General features: G+C 33.5%; 1 protein-coding gene across 4 annotated transcripts in view; it reads left to right on the forward strand.

Annotated features, from left to right (window-relative positions):
• Window positions 1–12,211, forward strand: part of LOC149567032 (Phospholipid/glycerol acyltransferase family protein) — a 33,478-nt gene extending 21,267 nt beyond the window's left edge. The window contains exons 8-10 of one of the 4 annotated variants that reach the window (XM_089820257.1): window positions 9,391–9,552; window positions 9,910–9,995; window positions 11,461–12,211. In XM_089820257.1, coding sequence (XP_089676383.1) covers window positions 9,391–9,495 — 105 coding nt within the window. In that variant the 3' untranslated portion in view covers window positions 9,496–9,552; window positions 9,910–9,995; window positions 11,461–12,211. The remainder of the gene's footprint in view (window positions 1–9,390; window positions 9,553–9,909; window positions 9,996–11,460) is intronic. The other 3 variants (XM_089820259.1, XM_089820258.1, XM_089820260.1) reach the window with 3 other exon arrangements.
• The last annotated feature ends 423 nt before the right edge of the window (window positions 12,212–12,634 follow it).

The following is a 12,634-nucleotide window of genomic DNA, read 5'->3' on the forward strand; positions in this document are numbered from 1 at the left end:
CTCTCATACTGGCATAATGTAGATTATATCAATCTCAGTCATGTCGGTCATTTGGAGATTATATAAACCTCACATACCAGCATTATAGACATTATATCAATCTCAGTCTTGTTGGTCAGATGGAGATTATGTCAATCCCTCATACTGACACTATTATCTCAATCAGCTGTTCCTATGGAGATAATAACAATCTCTTCATTGGCACTGTGGGAATTCAGATCAATTTCTTTTCCCCTAAAGGGATTATGTTAATCTTTTTATAAATACAAAATATCTCTTTATATTTAATAAATTTTATCCATCACATATATAATATAATATAATTGTCTACAGTGAATTCAAAACAAGTAGAATTATCTATAATTGTGAAGAATTATTTATCAGAATTATTATTTGAATGTATGAGAATTTCTCAATTCCATAAATGTATAATTGTGCCTTTACATATTCATACATTGATTCATATATATATTTGTCATACATATTATAGAATTCATACCTTTAATATTAGTGACCCGCTGCAAAGTCTCTTTCCCTTTATTTATTACCTTCTTAACTTTTCCTTGCTGTACCCTGAAACTTCCTTACTGATAGACGAGATTGGATAGTGCTTCTCCTAGGTGAGATTGATAGGTGATTCCTTATTGATATAATTACATGACTCTGATTTTCCTAATCTTATTTACTGTGTTGAATATTCTCCTCACTACACTGACGTAGATCCTTTGGTCAATGTCTCTGAACATGTGTCTAATGTCTAAGAAGGCTGTTGCTCAGTTTGAGCAATCCAAATATTGATATGAAGATAGGAATAAGAATGTTCCTAATCTCACATGTAGTGATGCAGTTGCTATATCTTAATTCACTCCAATATATGCATTGTATCCATATGACAACATCATTTATAGCAAGTTGTTGCTGTTTCAGATATGAATAAATATTATTGCGCCAATATGCAGTGATGCTGTGTCTGATCTTGGCAATATGAGTTTGCCAACTATGTAACCAAAATATGCCAACAGGCTTATGCTCAAATGAACAGATCTAATGATGGATGAGAGATAAAAAAACATTTCTTCACCATGACTGATGGAATGAGATAGATTGCCTCATATCTTGCAAATTGAGATGACAGGATGTGTTCCTTAGTTACCGATTCGGGATATGAATCCGATTCGGGCACGTGAATCGGATCCGTGGATTTGCGATTTTTTTTTCCCAATTAGGATTCGTGGAGGGTATATTCCTTTCAGTTTTTAGTATATATAATGCATAAAAAGGTCATTTTAGGATTAGAAAGCAAAAACAATATTTAAGCAAGTCATATTAAATAACTTAGACCCACTTAAAACCATTGATCCTTGAGGATTCGTGCTGGATCCTTGAGGATTTGTGCAGATTCGGGCAGGATCCTTGTTTTACACAGTGGATTCGTCTAGACGAATCCACTGTGTAAAACAAGGATCCTGCATGAATCTAGGCACGAATCTGGATCCGGATTGGATCCAAATCCAGATCCAGCCTCTAGGGCTTGAATCCGGTAACTAAGATGTATTCAAGAGATATGTTTGATGTCTCTTCATAAACATGTTTGATGTCTTCGTAATTAACATTAGGTAAGTAACTTTGCTTCGTAATTAATTGATGATTAGATAAATATTGTAATCACTTCTATCTTTAAATTATTATCAACTATCTCTTAGCAATTTGCTGTTATCATTGAAGGCTATAACCAATCATTATTTAGTCAAAATTCAATATTCTTGATTGTTGCTGACAATCTAATTAAGAGGTGTCATCTCTTCAGGTTGTTGCTTCAGCATTTATTGTTGCTAACCAAATTTCTACTATTATTGACACTTGTCATTAATCTTATTTAGGCTTTGTATAATTCTCTGTGTTAAATAATTATAGAGTCGGTCAGCCTGGAAAGACGCGAAGCTGATAACTATGTATGGATACATGTATACAGTTCACTTTGTGAACTGCTATACATGTATACATACACAATCGTATTTATGATTCAATTAACTGAACTTTCCATCAGCGGTCTGACTGTGTATATCCTTTACAAGTATGAAACGTTTGATTATCTCTTGAAATCGTGCAATTCGATCAAGCATTTTTCATATATATGTATATATATATATGTATATGTATATATGTATATATATTCATTTCTTCTAGATCAATCTTGACTTGTTAACATAACAAACACCAATACGATTTGTGTTAAATCTAGTTAATTGTTAAAACCCAATTATGATCGGGGCGCTTGGAAACAAATTATGATGAACCATCATGTCTCCTTATTTGATTAGGCATGACCACCTGTTCATAGGGTTATATATGTGAATGAGATTGCAAGAGATAGTATGATCGAAAACAATAAATGGTACTCTCTGCCTTTGGATATCAGAAGAAAGATGAGCATCATCTTCAGAATTTCTATCGGAAGTCTGAATATTATATTTGCATTGTGATTGCCGATACCTGCAAGACAAGAGAAAACAATCAAATCGGTGTTCTAAAATTGAAGAAATAACAGTCTACTACTAAGTCTACCAGTACATTTACATGGTATCAGAGCGAAGTTAGGAAGATCAAAGGTAAAACTTGATAAATCAGACTAGATACATTGATCAAGTTGTGTCACTTCACTAAGAATGACAAATCCGATCAGATTTGAGGATTGCCTTGAGAGTGCCAACAGCTTCATAGCGTGGAAGATAAGAATCATGATGATATTAGTTGAGAACAAAGTAGATTCATATGTAAAAGGAAAAAGGACAGAACTTGAGGACGAGCCCGAAAAATCCCAATGGATTGGAAATAACAAGAAAGCCATGGAATTGGTAGTGGATTATGTGAGAGACCACATAGTACCCATACTGGCAGACAACTGCAAACCTCATGTTAAAATCTCTAGAGAACGCATTTGAGATAAATAATATGGGCATAACCCTTGCACTCAAAACACAACTGAATCACATAAGTATGAATAAAGGAGAATCTGTGACTGCCTACATCATGAGAATAATAGAATTAAGGGATTAACTATGATACTTTTCTTTTCTTTTGCTATGATACCACATGGTTCGTTCCAATTCTTGGATATTTTTCCACTACTGTGATACCGCAAGGTTGGTTCTAGTTTGGAAGGTTTTCCATTGCTGTGATACCACCATCCTCAACATTTTTTTCTTTGTTATGAACAACATTGTAATTTCTTTTAAGCATTTAGATAATGCAGTCGTCCGTTGTGTATTTTCTGAGTTTTTGCATACATTTGATGTATTGGTTTCAAGGAAATGAATACAAAGCTTTGTTGAAAGTTTCAATCTGAACCTTGTCTCGTCTTTATGGGTTTGTAATTTTCTGTGATATATGTACAAGGTGCATATTGTCCAGTTGCAACTTGGCTTTGAAGTTGTATGCCATTCTGGAGTTTTCTGTTGGGTCAAGGACTTGAGTAAATTGCTTGATATGCATTGAAAGAATTGCAGGGATCATGGGAGGATTTGATAAGTATGAGTTTCATTTTGAAGATCGATGTCTATTTGCAAGGTGAATAGATAGATTTGATATCTGGGTATTTGAGTATATCTTGGGTATCCTTGAGCATGTTTTGACTTATTTAATGCCCAATGGATAAGGGACTAATCAGCTTAGAGATTGCATGTTAATTGTTGTTGCATATGTGGGTTATGCTGATAATCAACACATTAATCAAAGTCTTTTCCCTTTTATGTTGAAAAGCTGAAAGGATTTACCCTCACTTAGCTTGTCAAGTTCATAGGTCATGTTATTAGCTATTTCATGTCTAGGTTGTTTGCATGAATATAGAAGATTTGGGGTTTCAATCTGCTTTATCCAGATTCAGTGTATGTTTTGGAAACTAGTACCATATGAATGAATCTAAGGTTCACTTGCCTAGGTCTTGCAGAGCCTGAAGTAGTATAGCCTTATAGTTGGCCTTGGTGTCGAAATAGGTATGTTGAACATGAGAATTAGCTACCCCTAGATTTATTTGTTCCTATCATTGGGTTATTCAAAAGCTGTTAATTCAGAAGCCAATAGAGCTCAGATCAGTTAGAAATTCAGTACTCACCTCAGAACATGGAGGAAGGACCTACTTCTGAGTCTCAGAGGGAGCAATCAGAAGAAGCTCCTAATGAAAACTATATTGATCCTAATATTTAGAGGGATCAAAATCATAATGTTAACAAAAGGAAACAACCACTTTGGGCTAGAAATGTTGTTGAGGAAGCATAAAACTTTCCCAAATGCACTTTTAGAGAGAGTAAGAGGCCTGATATATTATCAAACTACATGGCACTAATGAACAAGATTATTAATTCAGAACCTACTAGTGTAACTGAAGCTCTTAAACACCAAGTATGGAAAGATGCCATGGTAGGAGAGTATCAGTCCATTCTAAAAAATGATGTGGGGGATATAGTACCTAGACCTGAAGGCAAATCCATTGTCTCCTCTAAATGGCTCTTTAAAATTAAAGATGCTGTAGATGGCAGTATAGAGAAACATAAGGCACGTTTTGTTGCAAGAGGTTCCTCATAGGAGGAAATTGATTATGAAGAGACATTTGCACCAGTTGCTAGATATATGCCTGTTAGAGCAGTTATAACCATTGTTGCAACTAAGTGCAGGAAGATACACCAGATGGAGGTAAAGACGACATTCCTGATCAGGGTTATGAAGAAGTTGATCTAGAACAACTTGACGGTTTTGTGATTCATGATGCAACATCCCATGTATGCAAATTAAAGAAAGCCTTGTATGGACTCAAATGGGGTCCTAGAGCTTGGTATGAGAGAATTGACTGATACCTTGCAAGACTAGGTTTCTCTAAGAATGAAGCTGATCCAAATCTCTACTTTAAAATAATTAAAGATGACATGTTAATATTAATTCTATATTTTGATGACCCACTATTACAGGAGAAGTCACCTCATTGCTCAATGCAAGAAGGATTTGGCTTCAGAATTTGATATGAAGGATTTGGGTATACAACATTTCTTTCTAGGATTGGAAGTTTGGCACAAACCCGATGACATCCTTTTAAATTAAGGAAAATATACTGTTGATATGCTGAAAAGATTTGGAATGCTAAATTGTAGGTCTATGTCCACACCGATGGAAACAAACTTATGTTCGCTGAAAGAAGCAACACTTGGATTCAGATTTGCAGATCCTACCCTATATAGACAAATCATCGGATCCTTGATGTACTTGGTTAACAAATGACCTGGCATTTTCTATCCAGTGAATGCCTTGGGTCAGTTCATGTGTGAACCACGTAAAATACATCTTGTTGCTAAACACATATTGAGGTACCTACAGGCTATAAGTCACAGGGTTCACCGAATTTTCAGCTTTAGGTTTGAAATTTGGCAAATCCATCAAAAAAAAAATCGTAAATATTCGCCCAAAATTCGTTTGCAACTCGTCATCATTTTTGGACTTCTGGAATTGTGGACTGTGCAAATGGTGGACTTCTGCAAATTGTGGATGGTGACTGTCTTTGCATTCTTGACTCCCGTCCTTTGTTTCTGTGACTTGTACAACTCTTGTCCTTAGTTCTATGTTTGTACTCCTGACTCTATTTGTCATTTCTGTGTTTTGATAAGAGGCATTCCCATTAGTCTGCAACTTCCTGTCAACGCTTAGATCATGTTCCGTCGACGACCACCAAGTTATAAACAAACAAGATTTTTATCGTTTTTTTAGGGTTGAGCATTTTATGTTTTAGTTTGAATATAATTTATTTTAATTTATGTTAGTATAATTTGTTATATATATTTACAATATTAAACTTTAATACAATTAAAATATTTTCATTTATGTTATTGTATTTTATTAATTTATGCTTACTATTATTCACTTAAATATATAATTAAAATAGTAATAATTTATTTCCTTATCAAATTAAAATATTACAATTTATTTTTTATAATGAAACTCAAACATATAATAATAAATAACATATATATATTTTTTTTTTTGAAAATTACACAAGGTAAATTTAATGTTTTTTTTTTTTTTTCATTTTTTTGACTCGTCGAATTTCATTCGAACCGCATAGTTGTTGAACTCAAACCTTGTGACTTAGCCTACAAGGTACTATTGGATGTGGGCTCAAATATAAGAATGTTGATGTAGACTTACATGGATACTTAGATTCAGATTGGTTGAAAGTGTGACTGATCGAAGGAGTACGTTTGGATGTTGTTTTAGTTTGGGATCAGCCATGATCTCTTGGATAAGTAGGAAGCAGTCTTCTGTAGTACAAAGTTCTACTGAAGTAGAATAAATTGCAACTGCCATGGGAGCTAGAGAAGCAATATGGCTTCGAAAGTTGATTGAAGGACTATTTGGAAAGTTCTTGAAACCTACTACTATTCATTGTGAGAGTCAAAGTTGCATCAGGCTCTTAGTTAATCCTATTTTCCATGATCGATCCGAGCATATAGAGATTCCTTATCATTACGTGAGGGATATGGTTGAAAGGAAAGCAATTCAATTGGAATTATATTTGTACAAATGATCAAACAACATGCATTCTTACTAAGCCCTCTCTAGAGTTAAAGTGGAGCACTTCAAAAAGCAACTTGGTATGGTTGAAATATAATTCATTGAGACTAAATCTCAAAATTTGTTCTATTTGTACTAATTTATATTTTAAAAGATGTTTGATATGTAAACTCTTTTGTCATATGTGTGACTATGACTCTATGGGCCTCCCTTGTGTATATTACTGCAAGGTGACGATCTTTCCGATATAATGTACACTTGTATTCAACATTGTAAGGTGACACTTTACAATGTCTACTGTCATGATGAGTATCGTGCTGACTTGATATTCATAGAATGTCTTGATAGTTAATATCTCTTAGACTAATTGATCAATATCACGCTGACTTGAAATTTGTTGTAGATCAATTTGATCTTTGTGTGATAATCATGGTGGACATTATGTGACATAATGTTCGTGGACATGCCATGACATGTTATGGTAGACATCACGCGACATGGTGTCGGTGCACATACCATAACTAGGATAGACAAGTATCATGCTGACTCGATATTTTGTATACTCCTTGATATTAGTGCTAGGTGATATTTAAATCTATTTATACCTTGTTGTCTTCCCTAGCGAAGAGGGAGTGTTAAATATGATAGCGCTGGTTAGCCTGGAAATATGTGAAGCTGATAACTATGTATGCATACATGTATATCATTTCACTTTGTGAACTGCTATACATGTATACATATACATTCATATTAATGATTCAATTTACTATCCTTTCCAGCAGCGATCTGACTGTGTATATCCTTGACAATTATGAAACCTTCAATTATCTCTTGAAATTGTGCAATTTTGATCAAGCATTGTTCATATATATTCATTGCGTTATAGATTGATCTTGACTTGTTAGCATAACAAACACTAATGAGATTTGCGTTAAATCTAGTTAACTGTTACCACCCGATTATGATCGGGGTTCTTGGAAACAAATTATGAACCGTCATGTCTCCTTATTTGATTAGGCATGACCACCCATTCATAGGGTTATATATGTGAATGAGATTGCAAGAGATAGTACAATCGAAAACAATAAATAGTACTATGTCTGCCTTTGGATATCGGAAGAAAGACAAGCATCATCTTCAGAATTTCTATATAAAGTCTGAATATTATATTTGCATTGTGATTGCCGATACCTGCAAGACAAGACAATCAGAACAGTGTTCTAAATTTGAAGAAATAACAGTGTACTACTAAGTTTACCATTACATTTACACTTCGCTTTTCATGATTGAGCTTCACTAGTCTAATTGATGTTTGGCATTATTTAATGCTTGTCTCATCCATGATTATCAATCTACATGTCCCTTAGATTTATAATCTTTTGCTATCGCTAAGGATTATTTACTCTTCCCAATTGCTGGCTTGTCTATGTTGAATCAATTAAGTCTATGTTGGTCTTTATTTTATATTTAATAGTAAGCCAATAATATATTTATTAATAATGATATTGATCCTTTATTTGTTTTTAACTTTTTATTTATAGATATCAATATTGATTAATGATCTTTATATCTTTACTTTACTTGTAGTATTACTAATAGTACTTATACATATATTAATATATTGATTTATCTATATTGTCTATATATTAGTTTGAAATATTATAACATCGCTTTGTTTATAATATTGATTTATCACTGTCACTATGGCGTTAACATATATAATATATCTATTACGGCTCATGACAGTAAGTAGGCATTTGGTAATATCGTTCTCATTATTGCTTCTGCTGTAGGATTACATGCGTGGTATCATTGTAGTTCTCAGATTAGCATGTGCTTTACTTGAAGTGTATGCTTTTGATTAAGTTCCAAGCCTTTTAAAACTTTCCATAATTTCAATACACCCACTGTTCGGATTTATCAAATATTTAAAATAACTTGTGATCCATTTTGATGTTCTACCAGTTAGTATCGCCTTCTAGCACATTTCTTTCCTTTTTATTATGGATTGTCAGGATGGGAGTTGTACTGGATAGAAAAGAAGCCAAAAAGCTCATTCACCAACTTTATTTAAATATTGAGATGATTGTCATAGTATAAGAATTATTGTGAGAAATGTAGATTAGTTTTTATTATATGGTTTTGTTACCAGGATAGTTTTCCTGTTCAATTTTATAGACAATTTAATACAACAAATCAATTGTTCAGTGAAAGGGACAAATTATTAGTCTTTCCTTCACTTATTGTGTATTGGGTTGTAGGTTTTTTAAGTTCACAATTGCAGATCGGCGAAAAGGTTGATATGAGATAACTAGATCAATAAAAAATTAATACATAGGATTTTCCATGCAACCGAACAGATCACATTGCAGCTTATCTGTTTCTCAGTCAATTCAATGAAATGTATGTATTTGAAAAAGAGAAACTTCTGTTGAGAGTGCAGGGCACATGTTTATGTACTTTAGCCTTTAGGGAATGACAAACTCTATTGAGGAGACAAAATTTGCTGTTTGTGAGTGTGACTGTTAACTGTATTATAATAAGAGAATATTCTCTCTGAGTGATGCTACTGGAGGAAGTGCTGTCTAGTTGATTTGGTTATTTCAGTATCACTTTATGTGCTACTTTATCTTCAATTGCTTTTGTTTCTTGTTAGCATGCTTTGTCACTGGTAAACTTTGATTCTAAATTATTGGGTTGCTCAAATAGACCTAATTGGTATGCAAAACCTGCAATTCATTTTTTGGCAAACACATATATTTTGTAATTGCCTCTAAAGCTATTTAGCAGAATTGGGGTCTTGAATTTTTATGATTTTTCTGGTTCATTTCACAGGGGAACCTCACAATGTCAGACATTGGACTGCCTGAAAAACGGATTTATCATGCTGCTCTGCACGGTAATAATCAATCTAGCATTTTGCATCGGAAGGAAGACTGAAACAACACTAATAAATTCCAATTGGAACATTATAATATTTTTCGTCTGTGCCCACGGGTGAGGACTGTCAGAAAAAATAATGTTATTGAAGAGATGAATTTCAAGGCACTCTATTTTTCCATTAAAATTTTGATGATATAATTTGTAAAACTGATTTTAAATAGAATTTCCAATAAAAAACTCATGTTCACTTTTTCAAAACATAATGGGCAGTCTGACCCAATATAAACATTACTATTTGTAATCTTGCTTGCATCACTACGCTGACAAGAATTTGAATTATGAACCATTTCCACATGTTGAGACTTTAAAGAGACTCTTCTTACACTCGGAAACTTTTGATACTCTTGTTCTGGCCAATCATTTCTAGTGTAATTCTTTCTGTTATTGTGTTGTTTTACACTCTTATTCCAGATAGAAATCGTGAGTGAAAGTAAAAGAATTATAACCAGATATGATGGATGTACAGAGTTGTGGAGTGCTCTCTGTTTTTTTGCTGGGTGAGTTTTCACAAATTTAACTCTTGCTTTTTTATAGGCACAAAAAATGTGGTTAAAAATAACACTGCAGGTGAACGCTGGTCAAAATGCACCTTTTGCTTGTTTTTGCTATAAAACCATGCATGTTATCACATTTGAGGTACACATATTTAATAAATTTACTACAAGCAACATGTTTCTTTAAGAGATTCAAATTTTTAAGAATTCCTAAGTTGCTGAATTTTGCCAAGTTTTTGTTGACTATTAGCGAAGTACAAATTTTGGACTTGCCGAGTACTCTCAAAGTCCGAGTCTGTGAACTATGGTTGATATAACATGCAAGATCTTGATTTCTACTTGGATCTTTATGACTATTATTACTTTTGATTTTAATTTGGATCCAGTTTGTCATTACACGTTTAGGTGAGTTTTTAAAGCTGAAAGTTTTAGATATTACATTGAAACTCAGTGTGTTACTGTGCTATCATATTAAGTTTTAGGTTGTCACAAACTTATTTTTGTAAGTGTAAGTTGTTGTTTGAAAGAACCATGCTACATTCAAAATTGACAATATTAGGAAGATATGTGTTTTGCTCAACACATTAAAATTGAGTTAGCTGCATCTGAAGCCCGACAACAGGTTTCAGGTTTCATGCTAAAAAATATGTCAATAATTATTGAAGCCTCCTAAGAGAATGTTTTCTAGTTTCAAATAGTTTGTTTGTTCATTGGAGTAACAAATGGGGTGTGGATGGTGGCATTTAAACTAGGTTATTCAGTATTATAACACTGTTGCAGCTGTCTCTGTAAAATATGCAATTCCATCTTGTAGATATTATAGGCTTAAACCTCTTGCTTCTTGGTGTATAATTTCTGAGGATTTGCTACTTGTATTGTTATTTAAAATTCAAATACTTGCAATATTAGTGCAGATAATGATATGCTAGACTGTCTAGAGCGTTTGCTTTGGGCTTCTAAAGGTTGCCAATACAGTTGTTTGACGTGGTGCTTGATTGTGCTGGGAGGCAACTGATGTGCAGTTATCAGTTATGCATTGAATCAAATGTTAAATTAAACAATCTAGGGGATTAAAAAAGATCTTCTGTGGGGAGTTTGGGAGACAATTCATTAGTTAAAAGCAGCAATTGGTGCAGTAGTGTTACTGATTGTCATTCTTTATCATATAGATGTAGTTCTTAAATTTTATTTTGCAGGATTATCTCTTATTATATGGATTTTGTGACTTGTAATGTGTCTAGAGTTTAACCATTTAGATTCATCCCATCTTGCTTTAGTTTAGAAATTTTATTTATCATTTTTGTATCTTCTTTAGGATTCCCTAGAAGCTGTTTTAACTAGATTTACGTTTGACTCACATTGACCTGCTTTGGGCATCTATGAGTATTAACATAGTTTGCATTTTTCATTCTGACTTCATTGTTTGTGTGTTTCATTTCTGAACTAAACATTTTTGGTGCTTATGCAGGTGCCTCTCGGTAATAACTTGCTGGTCAAAGGTTTATCTATTTTTTAATTTGGAAAGGATCCAATTGTATTGTGTTGATGTAAACAAGAGAGACTGTCTGTAATTCTGTTGGATATCTTATCTAGACACCACATCAAATTTATATATGACTATGCAGAGCAATGCATCTCTTGCCGTAAGCATTGTATCTTGCTATCTTGCATGGTCAGAAACTCCTGCGGCGTGGAGGTGTTCTTATTAATAGTTATTTATAATTTGACATTTCATGGGTTTTTCCCCTCCTGTAATATAGTAGTTTCTTATTCGCATGTAAGCTGCATCATTCTGTAAATTGAGCTTTTGCCTTTCCTCTTTTCTGTGCTGGTCTGGCTTCTTTTTTTTTCAAAAAGATTGACAAAGTTTGAGACAGGAGGGGTTTAGTGTAATAAGTTTGTGTGACTATCAATGGTCGTATGTTGAATGATCATTTTCAGCCTGTCACTCCCCTTGTCAATTAACTACTGAGGAGAATTATTATGAAATTCTTGCACAGTCGCAGTCACACAACTGAAGTTGGGAACAACTTGGTGCATTGGTAAATGGGAAAAGATTAACTTGATCATGACTTGGCAAAGCATGTACTTGCAATTACGCAAATGTCCAAATCAGATTCATGTGTTTGGTTGACAGTTCAATAATTTCTCATAGAGTAAACAAAAATTGGGATTCTCACAAGTACTCATTTTTTAATGTTAACATTTACATGCCTTTATTTGGTCTGTTGATCTCAATGTTACTCTTCTTTCTAATTCAAGCTTTACTGTATATTCTGTATGTCCTTACTCTAAAGTTGTTTGTAATGAGTAGCAGGTTGCATCCAATGATGTTCAAACCAGATACGATGATTGTTTCCTTTTGAGCTTACGGACATTTCCAACTTATCTTAAAAAGCTTTTTAGCTGTTTTATCTAAACTTAACAAATTCAATTCATACAGAGGCAAAAAAACATGCTTACCAAAACATTTACCAAAAAAACCAGAACTTAGATACCAAAACTACTTTATTCCCTACCGGAGGAGCCAGAGCCTATTTACATGACTTGGCAAAGCTTTTCACTGCAACTACTTGAACAATAATTGGAAGTCTCGGTAGTACTCCTTTTCTATGTAGCATAAGCTTTGCTTTAATTATGTT

This window comes from Cupressus sempervirens, chromosome 3, assembly GCF_028749045.1.
Source record: "Cupressus sempervirens isolate cs-2001-9-10 chromosome 3, ASM2874904v1, whole genome shotgun sequence".
Taxonomy (NCBI): Eukaryota; Viridiplantae; Streptophyta; class Pinopsida; order Cupressales; family Cupressaceae; genus Cupressus; species Cupressus sempervirens.